This window comes from Budorcas taxicolor, chromosome 7 (assembly GCF_023091745.1).
Source record: "Budorcas taxicolor isolate Tak-1 chromosome 7, Takin1.1, whole genome shotgun sequence".
Classification (NCBI taxonomy): domain Eukaryota; kingdom Metazoa; phylum Chordata; class Mammalia; order Artiodactyla; family Bovidae; genus Budorcas; species Budorcas taxicolor.
The window spans coordinates 45,932,973-45,953,540 of NC_068916.1; the positions used below are offsets into that span (position 1 = coordinate 45,932,973).

The 20,568-nt window shown below is 44.3% G+C and overlaps 1 protein-coding gene across 1 annotated transcript in view; it reads left to right on the forward strand.

Annotated features, from left to right (window-relative positions):
* The first annotated feature begins 302 nt into the window (after positions 1-302).
* Positions 303-20,568, forward strand: part of PCBD2 (pterin-4 alpha-carbinolamine dehydratase 2) — a 42,848-nt gene continuing 22,582 nt past the window's right edge. The window contains exons 1-2 of the mRNA XM_052643565.1: positions 303-459; positions 3,248-3,379. Coding sequence (XP_052499525.1) covers positions 376-459; positions 3,248-3,379 — 216 coding nt within the window. The 5' untranslated portion in view covers positions 303-375. The remainder of the gene's footprint in view (positions 460-3,247; positions 3,380-20,568) is intronic.

A 20,568-nucleotide genomic window follows, 5' to 3' on the forward strand; every position in this document is an offset into this window, starting at 1 on the left:
TCCTCAGAGCCGCGCCAGCCCCCCTACCCGCCCCGCACCAGGCGGGAAACCTGGCACCCGAGCGGCGATGACGATGACGCCGAAGGCCCTTCAAGCCTGGGCTGACAGCGCCGGGGGCCTGCGGGGGCCTGCGGGGGCCTGCGGGGGCCTGCGGGGGCCTGCGGGGGCCTGCGGGGGCCTGCGGGGGCCTGCGGGGGCGCCCGCCATCGAAGCTCCTGGAGACCTTCCGGGGCCGGTGCGCGTCTGGGCCTGCGCGGCGGGGCAGGGCGTTGCGGGACGGTCTGGGCTGCAGCTGGGAGCTTCCCGCACGGCCCCTGACTCCGGGGCGGCGGGCGGCGGGCAGGCAGCGCTCCGGGCAGCCCTGGGCGCGAGGCTATGGCGGCGGCGCTGGGGACGCGGGGGGCGACGCGGCGCTGGTTCGCGGCGCTGAGAGGCAGGAGCCAGAGCCTCGCAGCCATGGTGAGTGCCGAGGGCCCGCGGTGCGGCAGGAGGGCGAGGCCCAGCCATGCCGGCCGAGGGGTGAAGGGACCGCGGCAGGCCCCGAAGTGGGCCCGGCCTTCGGGTAGCCACGTTTGGGCACCCGGCACCTGCCGACGCGCTGGTCTGAGACAGGGGTGGCCGTAGCATCTTCCAGTTTTTTCTTGGTTTAGAATTTCGTCGTAGTCTCCGAAATTGCCAACCGGAAAACAAACCACCACGACTGAGGTGTTAAAAAAAAAAAAAAGTATGCAAAGCAGTTGTGAAAATTCTTCACTCGTGATGTGACTAAAGCTGCTTGTCGGCTCGTTTAGATTGTCCGGTCGGTGAGAGCAGGCACCGTCTCTCCCTCTCTGTAAACGGGGCCCTGAGTGTTGAATTAACTCCTTTTCTTGGTGTTAATTTTTTGGAGTATTTGCTAATTAATTATCTTTTGAGTTGCACACTGATTTTTTTTTTTTTTTTAATACCTAGAGGCGCCGGGTGCGTTTCCCCGTTTTATAAATTAACATATTGGGGGTAAATTGACTTGAAAGTTTTAACATGCAGCACCACCTAGTGGGAATATGTTGTATTAAACTCACCGTTTCGTTTTCTTAAATTGCTCGCTGGAGCCCATTTGGCAGTTTGAATTTTTTTTCAATAGAAAAAAAATGTGACTCGATGATGGAGAAGAGAAGCATTCTGCTTCATGGCCTTTAAGGTGAGAACACAAGTTGAGTGCTTACTGTCACTTAGGCGTGTCCTAAGGCATACTTCTATCTGGGGCGCTGGTGATCGAGTACAGTTGTGGCATTGGGGAGGAGTGAATAAACAGGTGCGTTTGGAGTGGCTGCCACGTGCCAGGCTCTATGCTGGGTTCCTCCACACTTAAGATCTCTTTAAGCCTTGTAAAAATCTTGGCAGGTGTATGTTGTAACATCCGCACTCTAAAACATTGCAACTCAGAGAGGCTAAGATTTACTCAGCATCCACAGCTGAAAGTAACAAAGCTAGGCTTGGATTGAAGATTGCTCTCCAAATCCTGTGCTTTCCCTGTCTCTCTGCATAGCTCCCACAGAAAGAAAATTAAGTCCACCACAAAGGGTTCTGTGGAGTGTGTGTCCTTAAGGGGACTGTTTATGTTATACGGGTGAAGTGACTCCATTTTACAGTTCTGAACTTGGTTCCTGTTCCTAGGTAGGCACCAGTAGTGAGCACAGTTCATGGACCTCACTGGAGATGTGGAGGTTTAGGGAGGAGGAAAACAGCTCAGAGTGCCCTCCGCAGACTCCCAGTGACTGCTGCATAACCCACAGCATAGTTAATAGTTTTCTTTGCAGCTATTCAATGATAATTCTGTTTCCTTGGGAAAATAGCCTTAGTTGAATTAAAATATTTAAATGTTTAAAAATTTTAGGTAATTTCCTGTAATAGGTCTTCTGTGAACTTTTTCATAGCTGTCATGAAAAAAGCTAATGAAAGTATGTGGTTTTTGATAACAAGCCTTTAAACGTTTTTATTTAATTAAGAGGCATTCTCATTATCTCCTGTTAATTGTAGGGAAGGGTAGCTGACTAAGCAAGGAAGAGAAACTAGAAGGTTGGCTCCTTAGCATCCTTTTTCCCTTTTGGCAAATTTTCTATAAGTTTACTTACTTTGCCTTCTTCATTACACTGATAAAGGGTTTTAGGATTTCTGAAGTGGGAACGAGTTGAAGTTTCACGGCAGCGTATCCAGCTCAGCCTCTGGTTGCCCTTTGATAAGGAACCCTTAAGTTAGTTCATTCTTTCTGGGGCCAGTCCCTCCCTCACCTGAGCAGGTAGTAGCCCAGCGTACGGGTAAGACAGGAGGTACTGGTGGGCAGTTATGCCAGAATGAGAACATACCTCTTCTGACTTCTCCTAGGGTGCTCTTTTCTTCTGTCTGTCATGTTGCTTGGAGTTCTTTCAGTTAAAAAATGAGCAGCACGGCAGGTGTGGGCCTGTCAGCTAACAGAACTCTGGGTTTGGGAGTGTCCTCAGCAGGATGAATAGGAACAGGGTGGACAGCTGTGCACAAGTGCTTCCAAGTGGGCAGTGCTGTGGCCAGATGGTTGAGGGAGTTTGTCTTACTGACGCTTCTGAGAAAACTCACTCCACTAAAGCAAGGGCTTTTTAACCTATAGCCCAGAGGGTGTATGAGCGCCCAGAAGTTATTTTACAAAATCCCCTGTAAATGTGCATTTGTTTTTTCCTCTCTGAGGATTGATCGGTCTTAATTAGAATTGAAAGGGGATGATGAACTCAGATAGTTGAGACCCATGTGAGTAAGGACTGAAGGCTGCTGAGGTGATATGGGGCCATCCAAAGAGAGCGGCCCAGGAGTTGAGAGTCCTGAGTTCTAATCCTGGTTCTGCTGCTGGACTTGCAGTGTTTCCTTGGGTGAGTGTGTTACCTCAGTTTCCTGAGTCCTGGAATGTTGGCCATTGGTTATGATCTTTGGTAAGATGTCCAAATGGTCAATCTCAACTTTATCTGTAAGAAACCAGGAAAGCTGAATTGTAAAGTTAGAGGCGTTTGTAAGGGGTGATAAGCCCACATACCGTGGAGGCAACTTATTTTGTACAGAGCTAGTCTTGTTTTTATCTCTTTTGAGAACTTTGTATTTTGAGAACAAAAGAATCGGAAATGGTTAGAAATCGTTGTCCTTAACACTTTTTTCTGTATCTCTACATAAGTAAAGAGCTGAACATGTATTTGAATTTAACCAAACCTCTATATTTCAGGTATTAAATATGTTCTTTTCATAGTCAGCAGGTACCCACCAGTTGACTGCAGAGGAGAGGAGCCAGATGATACTTGACCTTAAAGCAGCAGGATGGTTGGAATTAAGTGAGAGAGATGCCATCTACAAAGAGTTCTCTTTCAAAAATTTTAATCAGGTAATTAGTACACATTTTTGCTTGTGCCATGTTTTTTTTTTGGTCACCTTAGGCTGTAACTTTATTTAGTACTGGTGTCTGGTGCCCTGTGGATCCAGGATCTAAATCTTTTCTTCCTAAATAATTCATTGATAAGTACTCTTTCCTTGTTGACAGTTACTGCCACCCAACTGGGTGATTCTCAGCTTTAGGGGAAGGGGATGATTTGTGTGATTTGGAAAAGTCAAATTCTGAAACTACTGTTGCTCTGATTTGGTGTTGGTTAGGATATTTAATTCCTTTTCAAATTTTAAATAACATTAATGGGGTGTCAGCTTTTTATATTTATCACAAGGGGGCATGAGGAAAATGGTTGAAAAACATACCCCTGCTTGACTGATTTCCCCGAGTTTTCTTGTTTGGTTGTCAGGTTTTCTTTCTCCTGATAGTTGCATTTCTGTCTCTAAATCATTCCCCAGGCTGCACCCTCTTCTCTGATTGGTTCATTTTCTCCAAGTCCAATAGCCAGCCCTTGTAACTTTTCTTGAAAGCCGGCCCCCACCTTGAAGATTGAGCCTTAACAGGGGAACTGTTCCATAGGGCTCCACCCTGTTTAGAGAGTCATCTCCCATGACTTACCCTTCAGTTCTTACTCCACTGCATTTATATAAGGTCCATGCTTTAGACTGTTCCATGTTTGTTCAGTTAGTTTGATAATCCTCTGGACAGATTTATTGTTTTTATTTATATTAGGTGTCAGCATCTAGAAGGCAGAGACCATGTTGGCTCAAATAACTGTCTATTGTACCTAACACAGTTCTGGGTACAAACAAGCATTGGATAAATGCAGACATTGATTACAGTGTTTGCTAGTTTCTGGAAGGGTGTGTGAGGACCAGATTTCCACCAAAGAAACTTTCGACATGTTTTCCTAGTAAATGCCGTTGGCTCCACCGTGCTGCATGCCCATTCTGCTCTCCATCCATCTGGCTGCCAGCCTGCTGCTGTGTCTCCCACTCCTGAGGAAGCCTGGACCAAGCTGGCTCCTTGTCCCTGCTGCCCCACGTGCTCGACGGCTCTTGTCAGGGGCTTAGCACTCTGTGGCTGGTGGCAGGGAATCCCATTGGTACAGTAAGCTTGTAGCATTTTCCAAGCTTATTAAAATTCTTACATGTGTACAGCCTGACTTCTTTAAGCCTGGGCTAATTTATTGGGCTTGAACATGTGGCTTAAAGTACTTGAGTAGTGTTGCCTAAGGCTCTGCCCATGAGTCAGTCATCCAGCCCCACTCTTAACCTTGTGCTCAGGGTACCTTTGGAAGCTGTGCAGGGCATCCTTGATTAACAGTAATATTATTCACCAGGACATTTAATTAACTTGACTCTCTTTTTTACCCTACCTTCACTCACCTTTCAGGAGAAAGAGGCAGGTGTTAAGAAGATCAGCTGATATCAGGGCACATACTCAGAGAACCAGCCCTGAGATTATGTCCTGGGGTCAGTTTTCCAGCCAGGCTTCTGTGACTTCAGCAGTAAGGCCTGTAATGGCAACCGATGTCATGACAAGTGCCAGCAGCCCACTACCCAGAGCCCACCGGGAACATGGCCATAGCTGAACGAGTTGGGCTGTTGCTTGTTGCGGTGAGGGAGAGCACTTACCCTCTACGGGGTGCTGTGGGGCATCTCAGGAGGATGGTGTAGGGAAAAATTTATCACAGAGTTTGGGCTGGTGCTTGTGATTTTGGAGTCTTTAAGGATCAGGGCTCAGATCTGGGTTGGATGCTGTCAGAAAATGGGTTCTTCTATGACTCACTATTTTAATAAGTGTTATCTGTAGGGAGAATGGCCTATAGTGGGACCAAAGCTGAAACTGGTAAAGAAGCAGCAGCCTCTCATTAGCCTGGGGGGGCGGGTGGGTGTGTGGTATTTTGTGATTTGGACAGTGTTTATATTTTGTCTGTGTTGAGATACTGCGGCGTGGTGTCCGTGATTCTCTGTATTACACTCTGTTATTGTCACGATTACAGTCACTGTTACAGGAATGGTTTTATTTTTGTTCTCATCTTTCATGGTCACAGGGCAACCCTGTCTGGATGTTGATTTTCAACACCATGGCCTAGATGTGAGTGCCAGGAAGGCTTCTAGCAACTTAGAGGCTTAGGCGATCATAGTCCAGGCAGCTGCCAGGCTGATTTTGTCTTTTTCACAACTAATGTTTAGGGTGGTGACCCTCTGGCCCTGTTAGATCCTCACTTATCTTTCACTTATTTTTCAATACAGAAAAGGTACATTTTAAACTATAAAGCAATGCTATAAAACATTAGGGTTGTATAAATAAAAAAATTTCCCATTGCAACTATTTCCATCTTTTTTTCTATCCTCTTGTAGTCTTTCTCCACATGTGTAGTTTATTCATAATGTGACAATTGTACATGCATTTAAATTTCTAAAAAGTAGTTTAATTTTTATTGTAAAGGTAATACTCATTAACAGATATTTATTAAGCACCTCCCCTGTGCCAGACACTATTCTAAGTGCATGTAGCTCCCATTCTAGTGGAGAAGTTAGGCAATAAACAAATGAATAGATAGTGTAATTTTAGGTAGTGATAAGTCAAGAGGGAGAGTAAAGCAGGATATTGGGATGGAGAGGGGTGAAGAGGTGAGCTCACTGTTTATGATGGAGGGGCCTGGGGAGGGGACTCTGAGGCCTGAGTAATACAAGGGAGTTCAGCACGTGAGGAGCTGGAGAACGGCGCTGCGGGTAAAGAGACAGCAGGGACCAGATTCCTAGAGCACCAGGGATCTTGGCATGATCGTGGAAGAGCCAGGAGGCCAGCGTTCTGGAGGGGACAGAAGGGAGAAGGGGTTAAAGAGAGGGAGGGGCCAAGCACAGGGACTTTGTGATCTTCACAAGGAGTTTGAGTTTAACCCTGTGAAAGACAGCTCCTGGAGAATTGCAGGCAGAGAAGTGCCATGGTTTGGGCTATGTTCTAAAGAGCTCACCCTGGCTGTTCCACTGTGAGCAGATGGTGGAAGGGTAAGACTGGCAGCAGGCAGAGTGTGGAGGTTGCTGTGTAATAGGCTAGGCAAGAGAAGATGCGGGACCATGGCAGTGGCAGTGGAAGGTGGAGAGAAATGAAGGATTTCTCATTTATTTTGAAGGTAGGACAATCCAGACTATCAGATTGGATGTGGGGAGAAGGAGAGGGTCAAGGATGATCCCAAGGCTCTGTCTCTAGCTGTAGGGTAAAGGGTGGTGTCATTTTCTTGGCTGAGGAAAGTGGGGCAGAGATCAGGATAGGGAATTAAGAATCCCTGTGTTGGACATGTCAGGTTTGAGATACTAGTCACCTAAGTGGCGATGTCAATCAGCAGCTGGAGATATGAGATCAGAGTTCAGGCTGGAGATAACAGGGAGCCTCCAGAAAGGGTAATTATGAACGCACCATCGTGGCTGGGATGGGCTGGCACGAGCAGGTGGAGGTGCAGGTGCGCGTGTCCATTGTGATAGGAAGGAATGCTGAGTGTACGTGTACAGGTGCAGGTAGGTTGCTACGTTTGTCCTGGGAAGAAGAGGTGGTTTTCTCTTTTGATGGCTTCTGTTTTTTTAAAGTGAAGTCATCAACTGAGAATGAGTCAGGGTGGGAGGGAGGGGTGAGATCTGGGGAAATAGGAAAATAGGCAAGAAACAGTCCTCTTAGAGACTAAGACAGTGAAGGAACTAGTGAAATGTGGTTGGTTGCTGAGCAGTCTCAGTGTCACTGGAGATTTATGGGCAAACATTTAAGGTGAAGATCCTGTGTGTTTTTTCACAGGCTTGGAGAAGGTGCTGGGTTGGGCTTAATGAAGGCTGAAGTTTTTTTTTTTTAAATTAATTTCTTTTATTGAAGTACAGTTGATTTACAATGTTGTATTAATTCTTACTGTTCTGTGATTCAGTTTTATTTGTCTATATACACATTATTTTTCATATTCTTTTCTATTATGGTTTATCATGGTATAATTTCTTGTGCTGTATAGTAGGACCTTGTTGTTTATCCAGCCTCTATATAATAGTTTGTGCCTACTAATTTCAAACTCCTAGTCCATCCCTACCCATCAGCAAATCTGTTCTTTGTGTCTGTGAGTCTGTTTCTGTTTTGTGGGTAGATTTGTGTCGTATTTTAGATCCCACATATAAGGACAGCATGTGATATTTCTCTCTCTCTTCCTGATGTACTTCCCTTAGTATGATCTCTAGGTCCATCCATGTTGCTGCACATGGTGTTATTCCATCCTTTCTATGGCTGAGCAGTATTCCGTTTTTATACACACTGCGTCTTCCTATTCCTGCATCTGTTGATGGGCATTTAGGTCATGCCCGTGTCTTGGCTATTGTGAATAGTGCTGCCGTGAAAGTAGGGTGCGTGTATCTTTTTGTCCAGATATATGCTCTTAAGCAGGGCGATTGTCGGATCGTATGGCAACTCTGTTTTTAGTTTTTTTAAGGGACCTCCAAACTGTTTTTCACAGTGGCTTTGCCAGTTTACATCCCCCTGCAGGGCTCCCGTTTCTGCACACCCTCTGCGTTTCTTTGTGGCTGTTCTCGCGGCAGCCATGCTGGCTGCTGTGAGGCGGCACTTCATCGTAGTTTGCGTTCGCATTTCTCCAGTGATCAGTGATGCTGTGCATCTTTTCCTGTGCCTCTTGGCCACCTGTATGTCTTTTTTGGAGAAATGTCTATTTGGATCTTCTGCCCATGTTTTGAATGGGTTGTTTGTTTTTTGTCGTTGGGTTGCATGAACTTCTAACAAGCACTGAACTTTTGCTAGAAGAGTGCGGTGGCGGAACAGGGGGCAAGGAAACTAAGGACATGTGCAGATAAGGGGTCAAAATATTGGACCTTGGAGTCTAAGCTGGTGAGGAGGGAAGTGCAGCTGTGATGTGAGAGATGGAGAGTGAAGAGATCGGAGTGTCAACTAATGCATCCTCTTTGCAGGGCAGTTAAGTGATGTTTATCAGCTTTTAAAATACACTTACCCGTTGTCTGAGTCTACACATTTATCTTCTAGGTACAGCTCCCCGTGTATGCCAGATGGATATGACGAGATGTCCACTCTAGCCCCGTGGGCTTGTAATTTCTTTATTGTGAGCAGGCATTTCCACACGCATGTGTGCCCCTTGCTAAGCCCATGTCTCCCTCACTGCAGCCCTGCCCTTGGCAGAGTTATGGGAGGCCCGCTGTGCCCCATGTGACAGCACCTCCCAGGCCTTGACTTTATACCCTGGAGGGACTTGTGGGGCAGAGCTGACGACCTGCGTCTCCCTTAAAAGGCTTCACTCCACACTGGGTATTAGCATATATATATATTTGGTCTTTGCTGAATATATAGGTAAAAAATGTTCTGTTTTGTTCGCTAAGTAGGGTGTGAACATTTTTCAGTTCTTTACATAGTCTTGTCATTTTACTTATAATAAATCTTTCAGAAGTGAGATTACCTTTGTTGGGTGTTACAGTTTTTAAATGCTTTGTTTATGTGGTGGGTATACATGAAATGGTATCCTAAGTTTGCTTTAGAATTCATTTATTTTATTCCTGTAGAATTTGAACCACACATTTTAGAAAGATTTTCATTTACCCTGGATGAAAAACCTACTTCTCAATGCTTTGGGTTATACTAGGTTTTACTATAAAGAAGATTTTTTTTTTTCCTTTCAGACATTTTATTCCAAGATATGGTTAGTTCCAAATAGTTCACGTGCATTTGGTAGCTCAGATCAGTGCAGATACTTAGTGATTATACGTGTGAAAATTCCCGAGGGATCCTCATGGCATAGGTGGAGGAAGTGGCTGTGGGTTTCAGTTGCCGTCAGCCCACTATCTTTCCTCAGTGGTGATGCAAAGGCAATGGTGAGACTCCATGAGTTTTCTGAGCACAGCAGTGCCAAGGCTGAGGCAGGAAGTTTCGACATTCGGAGTGCTTAGACTCAGGGTGGGGTCAGCATTTGTAAAGGAGTTTTGCTTTTCTTTCTCTTCGTGTAGACATAAGGAGGGAGAGGTCTCTAAGTGGCATGTAAAGGTATTCTGAGGTGTTTGGCAACTGCAGGGTGACTGCATTGAAAGAACAAAATGTCAGTTAGAAATGTGGGTGTGAGCCTTCCATAAAGATACATTTTATTAGGCACTGTCATGTGGGGACAAGTGGGAAGCTTACAAAATCAGAGGAGGAAATTTAATGCTTTGGAAGCAGGTGCTGAAGGTGAAGCTTTGGAACCCAGGCACCGGCTACCCAAGATGCCAGCAGGTGGAGCCCTCCAGGGCAGGAGCCAGGTGGTTCCGGCAGCATCAGAGGCCTCCCCCGCCATGGGGGAAGGCTATCCGATTTCTCACTCTTGGATACTGGACCGCTGTTGTCCAGCGCAGAAGCAAACTTGTATCAGGAATAGATAAAGAGTGGGGGTGGGGCAGCTGACCCAGTTTGGTGCCTTTTGAGGGAATGAAGAGTTCTGGGTGCAGGAGATACAGAGTTTCCACTTGGTGATGGAGCGCACTTTTGGTTCATGAGCTTTGTGAGAAAGACCTGTAGTTCTCTGCATTCCTGGAGGAGCTCCCATACCTTGTCTAGGCTTTATTAGGTGGGCCTGCCTGCAGGGCGTTCGATTTTGTTAGAGGGACTCTTAGGAACTGGCTGATGCGCAGCCAGGTTTAACCTACAAGAATGGCTCTTTTGTTAGTTAGTACATGGTTCAGTCTAATAGCTGGTCCAAGTAGAGTGTCTCTCGCAGGGCAGGGTCCAAGCTCTACTCCTGCTGTATCTTGTCCGTCACATTTTGGTTAATGTAACTGTTGCCATTAGAAGATTTCAGGCACTGGGGTGGTGAGAGGCCTTCAGAATGGCCGCGGCTGTGGCAGCTGCGCCAGTGGGGGGAGGTTTCTGTGTGTCTAGCTGCAGTAGCACCATATGTGAGTTTGGGGTTTGTAAAATGGTTTCTGTTCCTGTGCTGGGAGCTCCTGCTGTAAAACAGTTGAAAGTTACTGTCGCTGACTTACTTTGTAAAGATGTTTTATTGAGGAATTTGATAATAGGCTTATGGTTAACATTTTGAAACAGTTAGTGAAGTCAAAGGCTTGTTGATACCAGAAGACAGACAACTGTTAATGAAAATCTTAACGGTCCTCAAAGGACGTGGGTGGAGGTCTCAGGCGCTGTCCTTGTGAAATAATTAGTTCAGGTTTTATTGTTCATTGTTGTGTACTACATCTTGGTGCGCATCAAAGCTATGAGTCAGTAATGCTGTAATATAAACGTCACATCTGAGCACTCTGGAAAGTGGTTGTTCACTGCCTGGAGAAGGCAGAGAAACACTTCAGTGAGAATGTTCCTGAGGCTTCAGCACCATGGAGGTTAGAAGGTATCATTTTGCTTTTAAAGTTTAGACTAGTATCTGTGTGTCCAGGAGCCAGGTAAAGTGAAAACTTGTCCGAGTATCACACCAGTAGCTTGCTCATAACATGTGCCCACAGATGGGCTTTGTTAGCCAGCTAGAACCCTGAGAAAGTGTTCATAGTTATCACTGGAGTAGAGAGTAGAGATGCACACATTTATGTAACCTTTTTTGGTAAGCATTTTTGTAAACTTACCTAAAATTTAAGAAGCTCATAAGAATATCTGTATGGTGCATTCATGTTGGTTTTCACTTTGAAGTTGTTCCTGGAGCCCTGGGGAGTCCTGGGAAGGACATGCTGATGTTGTTGGGTGGTGGCTGGGATGTTGGTTTGATGTCCATCAAGATAGGGAAATTAGAGCCTAAAATGTCATTCAGAGTCTTGCTTCTGCTGTTTATGCCATAGAATAGGTTCAGGCCTGATGTATATTTGTGAAAACACATGTGATAGATAGACGAGGGGAAATGTAAAACAGGTGTAAAAAATGCAAATATGACACCACACTGCAATGTGAAAATGCTGTGGTCATTACACCGTCCTTTAATAAAAATGGACTTTTAACTGCATCGTTTTTTCTTAGTCGTATAGTAAATCTTCTGTTTACACAACTTTGCCTGAGTATTTTGTAGAAGTCAAACAGCCAAGAAATATAATTTCCTCAAAAGTCTTTGTCTTGCCCTTTTACAGATGGCGTAAAATCAGGTGTGTAAAAAATAAAAAGCAGTCTGAGCTGACGTGAAAGGCATTTCAGATTTATGCTTTGCAGATGATATTGGTATGATTAATGCATTCATTGCTTTTTTATTGCTTTTCACAGATAATGTACATGATGCATGGAGAATGTTGTGGGTTTAAATCTTTGCCAGGTTTAGACTGTGAATATCAACAGATGTTATCATATAAGTACTATAATTATTATAAAATAAAAAATTTGTCATGAAATGCATTGACATAAATTTCATTTATGTAAATTGCTTTCATTAGTATAAAACCTTAGTGTAGCTGTTAGGGTTTGAGAAGCACTTTAGATGAGATTAACTTGGTATAATGTGGTCACAAATGGGCTGCTTTAAATTTAACTGACAAGAAAATAACACTCGAAAGTTAGGAAAATTACCGAGGCATTTGATTTTAGCCTGCGTTGCTGGTACCGCTTAAATAGGCTGTATATGAATTAATAACAATGGACTGCTGGCTCGATAATTACGGAAAATAATTTAAAGGAGATCTTAAGTAATCACTTACAAATATTTTGGTCTTATTCTTTTCTGTTTTTCTTCGGTATGCCAGCCCATTGCTTCAGTGCAGCCATTATCGATAGTGTTCAGGTTTGCACAGCAAGAGTTTGGTCGGTAGAGTTTTGGTGCATTAGAGCCATGACACAGAAACTCGTCTCCAGCTGTTCTGAAATACGGACCTTGGGTGCCTGATGCAGTTCCGCACTCAGGTTTCTGTGGCCAGGTGCTGTCCAGCGCTACTCCGGCCTCAGGAGGCACGTGGCTCCCCTGAGCTCACCCTGGCTCTGAGCTCTCTGTGTTGTGCTCTTTTCTGTTTAACCTTTATAAAACAAAGTAATACACCCTCTCCCCTGTCTCGCAGGTAATTTATTGCTATCACACTGCCCTTCTGATCCAGGCTGGATTGAGCTATTCTGACTAACTCACTAGAATTAGTCTCCTGAATTTTACAGGACACTGACCCAGACTGAGATCGTGGCCTGGCCATGGTCACTTAGGGTTGCGTCACAGTTACTAGGGACTCATCTCTGGTTCCCTTAGCAATGTTTTTAGATCCTACTCTGGTACAGAAAGGTGTTTTGTTTTTATTTTTTTATTTCTTCTGTGTTTTCCTTGTTTTCCAAGGATTGCCTGTTGGATTACTTTTCTGCCTAAAATGGGTTTGACAGTACTTCCCTGAGAAAGGGACTGTTCACCAGCTAGAACAAACAAAGCTGTACTTGTGTGGGAGCAACCCAGATATCACTGTTGAGCAATCGGAGGTTATGGAAAATGATTTAAAGGAGACCTTTACATTTATTTGCATAGTTTAATTGTATTGTTAAAATCAGTTTTATCAAAATAGCAAATGCTGCTAATGAATCACTTTGCTCCTGTGCTCTCAGCTAGTAGGGCAGAATTGTGGCCTTCTGCTATATCATGCATCAAACTGGCTTGAAATGCCTTGTCTTTGCCTCTGCAACCCTGGCCACGGATGTACACCATGTGCCTGGAGCAGGCCCAGTCGGGGCTGGACGCCATGTGGTCTCCCCACTGAGAGCCAGAGGGCCTGTCTATGGCAGGATCAGTGAGTGTAGCGAGATCTCTGGGACTCGCTACAGCCAGACCACTGAAGGACTGGCACTGCCTAGGTCCAAGGCCGGGAAGGAGGAAGATGCAGAAGAAATAGCTGATTTCGTCCCTGCCCAGGAGAGTTGCCAGTTTTGTTGCGGAGGTGGAACATCTGACTTGTATAAGATGTGGATAGTTGATCTTTTAAATTGCCATGCTAGCCAGGCACTAAAATATGAAATACTAAGATGCTGAAAGAGGTGTAATCCAGGAAGCCCGCCTGGAGTGGGGGCAGGGGTTTGATAAATCTGAGAGGTTTTATAGAGGGCGGGAGTTATGGGGGAGGGGTCAGCAGGTGGCATAGGTCAGGGACGAGGAGCAAGAGGACACATCTTACTGTGACATGTGGGGCGGTGAGGGCCCTAAGATTGGTTCAGTGAGCTGGGCTGAAGGCTGGCGAGGAGGGTCCTTGTGGCACTCTCTCCTTCTTTGAGCATTGCCTCAGGTTTAATGTCTCTGTAAGCAAACTCTTATCTTTCTGTCTTTCCTACAAGGAAATTTCCTAAAAGAAACCTGTTTGTTTGTCTCAGCTGGACCACCATTCTCTCAAGCCCCCAGGCGTGAAACTGAAGAGTTGCGTTGGCAATCAGTCACCAGGGACGGACCTGACTGTGCTTCCTGTCTGGGTGCACCTCCCCTCCGCCTTACTCTCCTGGACAGGCCATGGCTTTTTGCTGACGGCTTTTTGTTTCTAGGCCCTCTGCGTTCATTGGCTTTCGTGCTGCTTCATTGTAACCAAGTTGGTCTCTGCTCAGAAAATGCCAGTTCCTTCCTGTTACATTTTCTAGGACATCGTCTTCTCAGAGGACTTCAAAGCTGCCTGCCGTCTCTAGCCTTACCTCTTGAGTCCGTTAGAGATTAGAACGGCGAGGTGCCTGAGTCGTCCTGTTCATCCCCTTCACTGAAGAAGTGGGGAAAGCAGGGATGGGGGAGTAGGGGCAGCAGTGGAGGAACATGGTAGCAGGAACACAGTGGAGGTAGAGCTCCCTCCCCGAGTGCTTCGGTTCATTTCTTTCCTGCAGTTTCAAGCTGTTCTTCCCCCTCTGACACTGCATCTCACCTACGCCTATCCTGTCCCCAGTTCATCACGTGCTACACGTTTTGTGAAAGGTTTTTTTTTTGTTTTAATCTTATGCATTCAACACTAATAAACAGTTACTGTGGCCTTACTGTAGGCCAGGCACTGTACTAGACACAGATGCTTGGTGAGCAAAGCAGGTGTTTCCCCCATTTCCATGGTGCTTACAGTATAGTAGGGGAGAGAGAGCATAATCAAAGAAAATAGTGCATGTAGAATTGCCCATTGTGATAAGTGCCATGAAGGAACATCCTAATAGTTAATGCTTAATGAACACTCAAACTCTGGGCCAGGCACTATGTGCTGAGGACTTCACATGTATTCATTTAATCCTCACAAATCCCTATCTTCGCAGAGAATATTTGACTCATTTTACAGATAAGGATATGAAAGTTTAGATTAAGGAATTTGCCCGAGGCCCCACAGTGGAGTTGGGGTTTGAGCTCAGCAATCCCTGCATCAGTTTGTTGGTGTGGATACCACCTCTCCTGCAGAAAAGAGAGAGAAAAATGTGGGAGAGAAAAATGGGAAACCCGAATTCAGCTGGAGGAGAGCTGTCAGAGAAGACCTCTTTAAGGAACCAATAAGCTGATGCATTTTCTTTTTATTCCTTTGTCCATTTGGTATTTTATTTGCACGTGTATATTGCATCCCTAGGAAAAGAATGTCAGAACTTTCTTTCCTTTGTTTTTGTTTTGCTTCTTATGATGCCAGCTGAGGTTGTCAGCGTAAGGAAACCAAATGGGCAGTCTGCCATATTTTTAGGTCTTTGAGCTTCACATCAAATCTGGGACTGATGACTCTACACTTGTTTAACCTGTCCATGAGGTTAACAACGATTTCCCCAGCTCTGTGATCATCAGTGATTTCAAATTCGCCAGTGTAACCATTCTTCCTTACTACTGTTAGAAACTGGTTGATGACTTTGGAGCACAGTCTAGTAAGAACCTGGTGTTTGCATCTCTTTGGCATCATCAACGTTCTTAGAGCGTCAGCCAAGCATTCATGTACATAGGACACCATGGCCACATAGAAAGGTGACAGGAAGAAGACAGGAAGGGTGCAGCGTAATGGAAAGTGGGCAGACTGTGTGGGACTTAGAGGATGAATTGGAGGCAGAAGGTGGCAAGAGTCACACCAGGGGAACAGTAAGGAGGCTGTTGCATTCGTCCAGGTGGGACATCGTCGCTAGGTGGACACAGCAGGAGATTGTGGACTGGGAGTGATGGAGGGAAGCAGAAAGGTTTGGAGGCTGGAGCTGCTTTCAGTTCTTTACATGAACAGGGACCAGTGATGCCACACATAACTCTTGCAGGGCATAAAAATATCAGGAGAAAACCCAAGTTTCCCTGAGTAGGGAGGAATGGTGATGGGTGGTGAGGAAGAAGAGCAGGGAATGTTAAGAACGACTTTCAGGTTCAGGACCTCAGGAAGTGAGTGGTCAGAAGTGACATTTACTGAGTTGGGTAGGTGTGGCAAAGGAACAGGATTTGGGTGCGGGGATCAAGGGTTCTGGTTTGGATATTGTTGAGTGTGAGTTGCTGTGAGACACCCCTCCATCACCTCCAACAAGGTAGCGTTATGTCTGTGTTGTAGGTAACTGGGGAGACATAGATGTGTGTGGAGCCAAGCGAATGTAATAGATGAGGTCGCCCAGGCAGAAGCTGCATTGTGAGGAGCTCAGTCCATTAAGGGGCTAGATAGAAGAGGAGGTGCGGGCAGACCACCGAGAAAGACTTTACAGTGAGACAGGAAGACAGTCAGGCCAGTGTTGTGCACAGAATCCAAAGGAAGATGGTGTTTTATTTTTTATTTATTTTATTTTATTTATTTTTTTTTTTGGAAGACGGTGTTTTAAAAGGGAGAGTGGAATCAGCTCTGCCGACACTCCAGGTAAGGTGAGTTCTAAAAAATGATCACAGATGAAGCAGCCTGGAGTCATCCGTGGCCATCGGAAGGATGATTCAGGTAGGGTGGGGGGTGCAGGCCAGCCTGGAGAGGAAGTGGAGCTCACGTGCTTTAGATAAGTCTTTGTAGTCACAAATGTTAGTCTCTTCTCTGTTCTTTCTGTTTGTAATTCAGCCCTTGCATGATCTTATTTGTTTGTGGTTTTCTTTCAGCCTTGTTTTATAGTCAACCTGTGAACATTAGCACTGGAAGGGATGAAGCAAATGAGGCCTAGGGGTGCAGCTGACAGAGAACCAGTGGCAGAATTAGGATGTAAGTGCAGCTTAGATCATGTAACAGAGGACTGCGACGACTTAGCTTTGTCTCTGTGCGTCTAACGTGTGAGTACCTTGAGGGCCAAGGCTTGGTTGGGCTTGTGAACCCCTCCCACAGTGCCCTCCCCGTATCGTCTAGGTATTTTGAATCCACGAAGCCCCTTGATTGGGCTCATACAGGTGACCCTGGTCAGTGCCCTTAGCCTCAGGGGAACATAGTGTTTTTTATCTTTTTGTCTCCTACAGGTTATTACCTAAAACTCTCACCAGGGACTTCTCCTTCTCATTCCTTACTCCTAGACACAGATGTTTCTGAACGGTGACCAACTTACTGGCCCCTAAGTTGCTGTGTATGATGGGATGCGCTTTAGGGCCATGGCGCCCTTCCCAGCAGAACAGCACTGATTTGTGCCTTTGTTCTGCAGGCAGTTTAAAAGTGTTGGAGAAAGAAACAGGCCACTTGTGGCATCTCTAGTAAATCACCTCCAATAAGGAATGGCTGGGGTTGGCACTTACTTGATATTTTGGCTCCACAGTTCAGCCATGCACACCCAGACTTTTATAAATCTTGGTGCCCTGAGGGACCATGGCAGGTTCTTCCAAGACTACAGATGTCACACTGCTGCAGGCCTTTTGCCTGTTATCAATTAGGCACTCATTTCTGTTTCCAGACAGTTCTTTTAATCTCAGATCTCTTTCCTTTTCTATAGCCACTGGTTCAGCCCTCTTGGCCGATTTTCTTTTCTTTCTTTTTTTTTAAAAATCATAACTTGGTGGTCTTCCAGATAGAAAAGTTTTAAAAATTTGATACATTTTTAATGTAAACATTTTTTGATATAAAAATGTTACTTTGAGGTCATTCTTAATATTGATAGGTAATTCTAAAAGCATTATTTACCTGAAATGCAGCCAAGTCAGTTTTCTTTCTGACAGTTTGGAGAGTCACAAAGTATTTTACGAACCAGTGAGTGTTTTCTAGGCATTAGTAGCTCATTGTTGGGTGACCTGGGAAATAACGTAGGTGGTGTCATTGAAGCTTCCCAGCAGTCTTGTGAGTTTGGGTATTAGGAAGCCCAGTTTAGGAGTGGTAGGAAGGAAGCTGCTCAGACTCACAGAGGAAGCAGCAATGAGCCATGCTTCCAAGGCCCGGCTTCCTGCTTACTCTAAGGCCACGGCTCTTTTCTAACCCAAGTCTGTGTTTTGAAGGATTGTGGAATAATTCAAGATACGGATGCTATTCTATTTAGGAACATCCTAGACCTTCGAATGAACAACTCAGCTGTTCAAAATGGAGTCTGTTTCTTCGTTGTATTTAAGAAATGGTGTTTATTTTGGAGGGCTTCAAAGAGGCGATATGTTCTTTGCATATTTTAAAGGAAAGGGTAAGCAGCTACTGATAGGAATTTGACCTGTAAATTGCCACATGGTTCTGCATGCCCTGTCCTGAAAGCATTAGTTGATTGACCAGTTATTTGTCCTAAGTCAGTTGTAGATTGGGGGTCATCTTCTACCTGGAGGAGAAAGTCACGTTCAGATAGAAGGTCTGCAGAGAGCCTCTAAAAACTTAACTTTGCAAATTAGAACTCTGCATGGATAAGATACACTTCTGCATTGAGGGATGCCAGCTTTCTGACCATTCAGCTATGGATACAGATGTGTAGAAGAGAGGGCCACTGTAATTCTAGATGTCTTCACCTATGATTCTGTTATGTAAGCTTGAAAATGAGTCTCTTCCATCTTATTTGTTTAAAACTGTAAGCTTTAAATAGAAAGGTTTAACATTTATGGATTACTCATACCCCACAGAGATTAACCAGGCCACTCTCTCTTACGGGAATGATAGCACCCTGTTAGGTTTGTGTGGTCTGTTTAGCTTGTTAATAAATACATTTTTTTTTTCCTGATTGCATAGTATGTTTTGTAGCTTTGAAAACACAGTCAAGTATCAAGAAGAAAAATGTATCTTTTGCCCACTTATGAAGCAATATATGTGAATGCGTATTTTGTGAGTACATATGTATGTACATGGTGGTGGTTTAGTCACTAAGTTGTGGCTAAACCAGGCTCCTCTGTCCATGGGATTCTCCAGGAGTGGGTTGCCATTTCCTTCTCCAGGGGATCTTTCCTACCCAGGAATTGAACCTGGGTCTCCTGTATCGCAGACAGATTCTTTACCAACTGAGCTACGAGGGAATTTCCTATGTATGTACATATGGTTATATATATGTATTTTGAGTCATATTGAGGACGCTCTTCTCAGTCACTTTTTTTCTACTTCATACATGATGAACATTTTTTCCTGTCAGTAAAATATTTTGCTTCATGATTTTTAATGGTGGGATATATAGAGTATTCCATTGAACAGGAAGGCCCTGTTTAATTTAACCGGTGCCTTTCTATCATAACTAACCTCATAGCACAGATGAGGCTTGGTGAGCCTACCTTTTCTAAATGCTCCGTATATTAATAAATGCTGTCCATTTATCACAAGAGCATCAGGGTGTCATACCAGGTTCTTCTTGCTGATGATACCCAGGATCTTCATGCCCACTGAAATCAGGCATAGATCCATTTATTTGTTTAATGGAAGTCATCATCTAGATTGCATTGATCTGTTGAAGCTAAAAAATCAAGCCCTTCAAGTTACTTGAGAAGGTCAGAAGGAAAATGTTTTGTTATAGGGCTTTATAGCTAACATTCTCACAGCTTAGGGCAATGGGGTAGGGAGTATTTTCATAGAAATGTTTCTCTTTTAGAGATTTTTTTTTCAGATAAAGAAGGCTTGTTTAATTCGGGAAGAGTTATTTCATAGGAAATTAAATCTTTGTAAATCCTCTATCACATTTCCACACTTGCCAGTTCTCTGGCAAATGATGGCTTTTGAGTGGTTCAGAAAGGGTTTCTTAAAAGGGAACAATTGCATATTTTATACATATTCTTTCTATTTTTTGAATTGGGTAGGTAAGAGAAATTTATGTTTTCTCTTTGTATTTGTCTGTAGTGATATTGCTGGTTCTCGGACTTGAAATAGTGATTACTTGTAATGATTTTTTAAAAATTTCACCTGATGAGAATGTTTTCTTGGACATTATGAATGGCTCCAAAGAACTTTAAAAACCCAACCAGTGATGTTGGCCAGGCGCTTAGAGATCAGTAGTGGTTGCATCTTGGTTCGGTATGCCTAGTGGTGTCTAATCAAGTTGTGTGCTTGGGAACCACGAAAGGATTCTCTCTTCACGTCTTCGTGCATCATTTTTCCCAACATTGATCAAAGGATGGAACACTAGTACTGTATACGTAGCCAGGGCATTCATGACTGTCTTACATTCTTAATCTTTTGGCTATTTGGTTGAAATATATCTATGCCTCTTAAATATTGAAAGCATAATATCTTTTAACCTACAACTGCAGAGTTAAAATGAATTTTATGTGAAATATTTAGTTGTGGACCACATCTTCAGCTTTTTATATGCCACAGTGGTCTTGTTTTTTTTCCTTCCATTGTCTGATAGTGAGGTCATTTTCAGTCCTCTGAGAAATTCTATTCCCAGCCAGATGCGGCTCATATATTAAAAGTAGCACCTGTGGCTAATATCACAGCAGCTTACCATAAATTTACATGGTAACTAGGATTATATCTGTCAAGACTGTTAAAAAACATCTAGATTTAATTTGATTTCCAGTATTGTAGAAGCTATCCAACATTTTGCTTCATAACTATATTTTAAAAGTTAAAAATCACTCCATTGTTAAGTTTTATAGCACTCCTAGTGCCCATTAAGTTGATTTGTTCAATGGAGGTCAGAGTAAAGCAACTCGGCTACATTAAGATCGGAAACCAACCCATTTGTGACAAATTTAGTCCTTTCGTGTGAATCTTCTCAGCGTCTCTGCACTGATTGGATTCAGGTGTAGCTTATGTCAGTAGCATTTAACCTCAAAAGAATGAGCAATGTGATTGGGTTGTTGTAAATTATGGAGCATTTTGCCTTTGCTTGTTTAAGTGTAACTGTTGACTCTGCTGCCCGTGCAGACTCTGCTCCACTGCATCTGCCTCTAAACGAGTAGTTTGGGCTTGAAGACATCTTGGAAAATTGCGGCACATGTCCTCGCTTCTTTCCCTTCTTTATGTGAC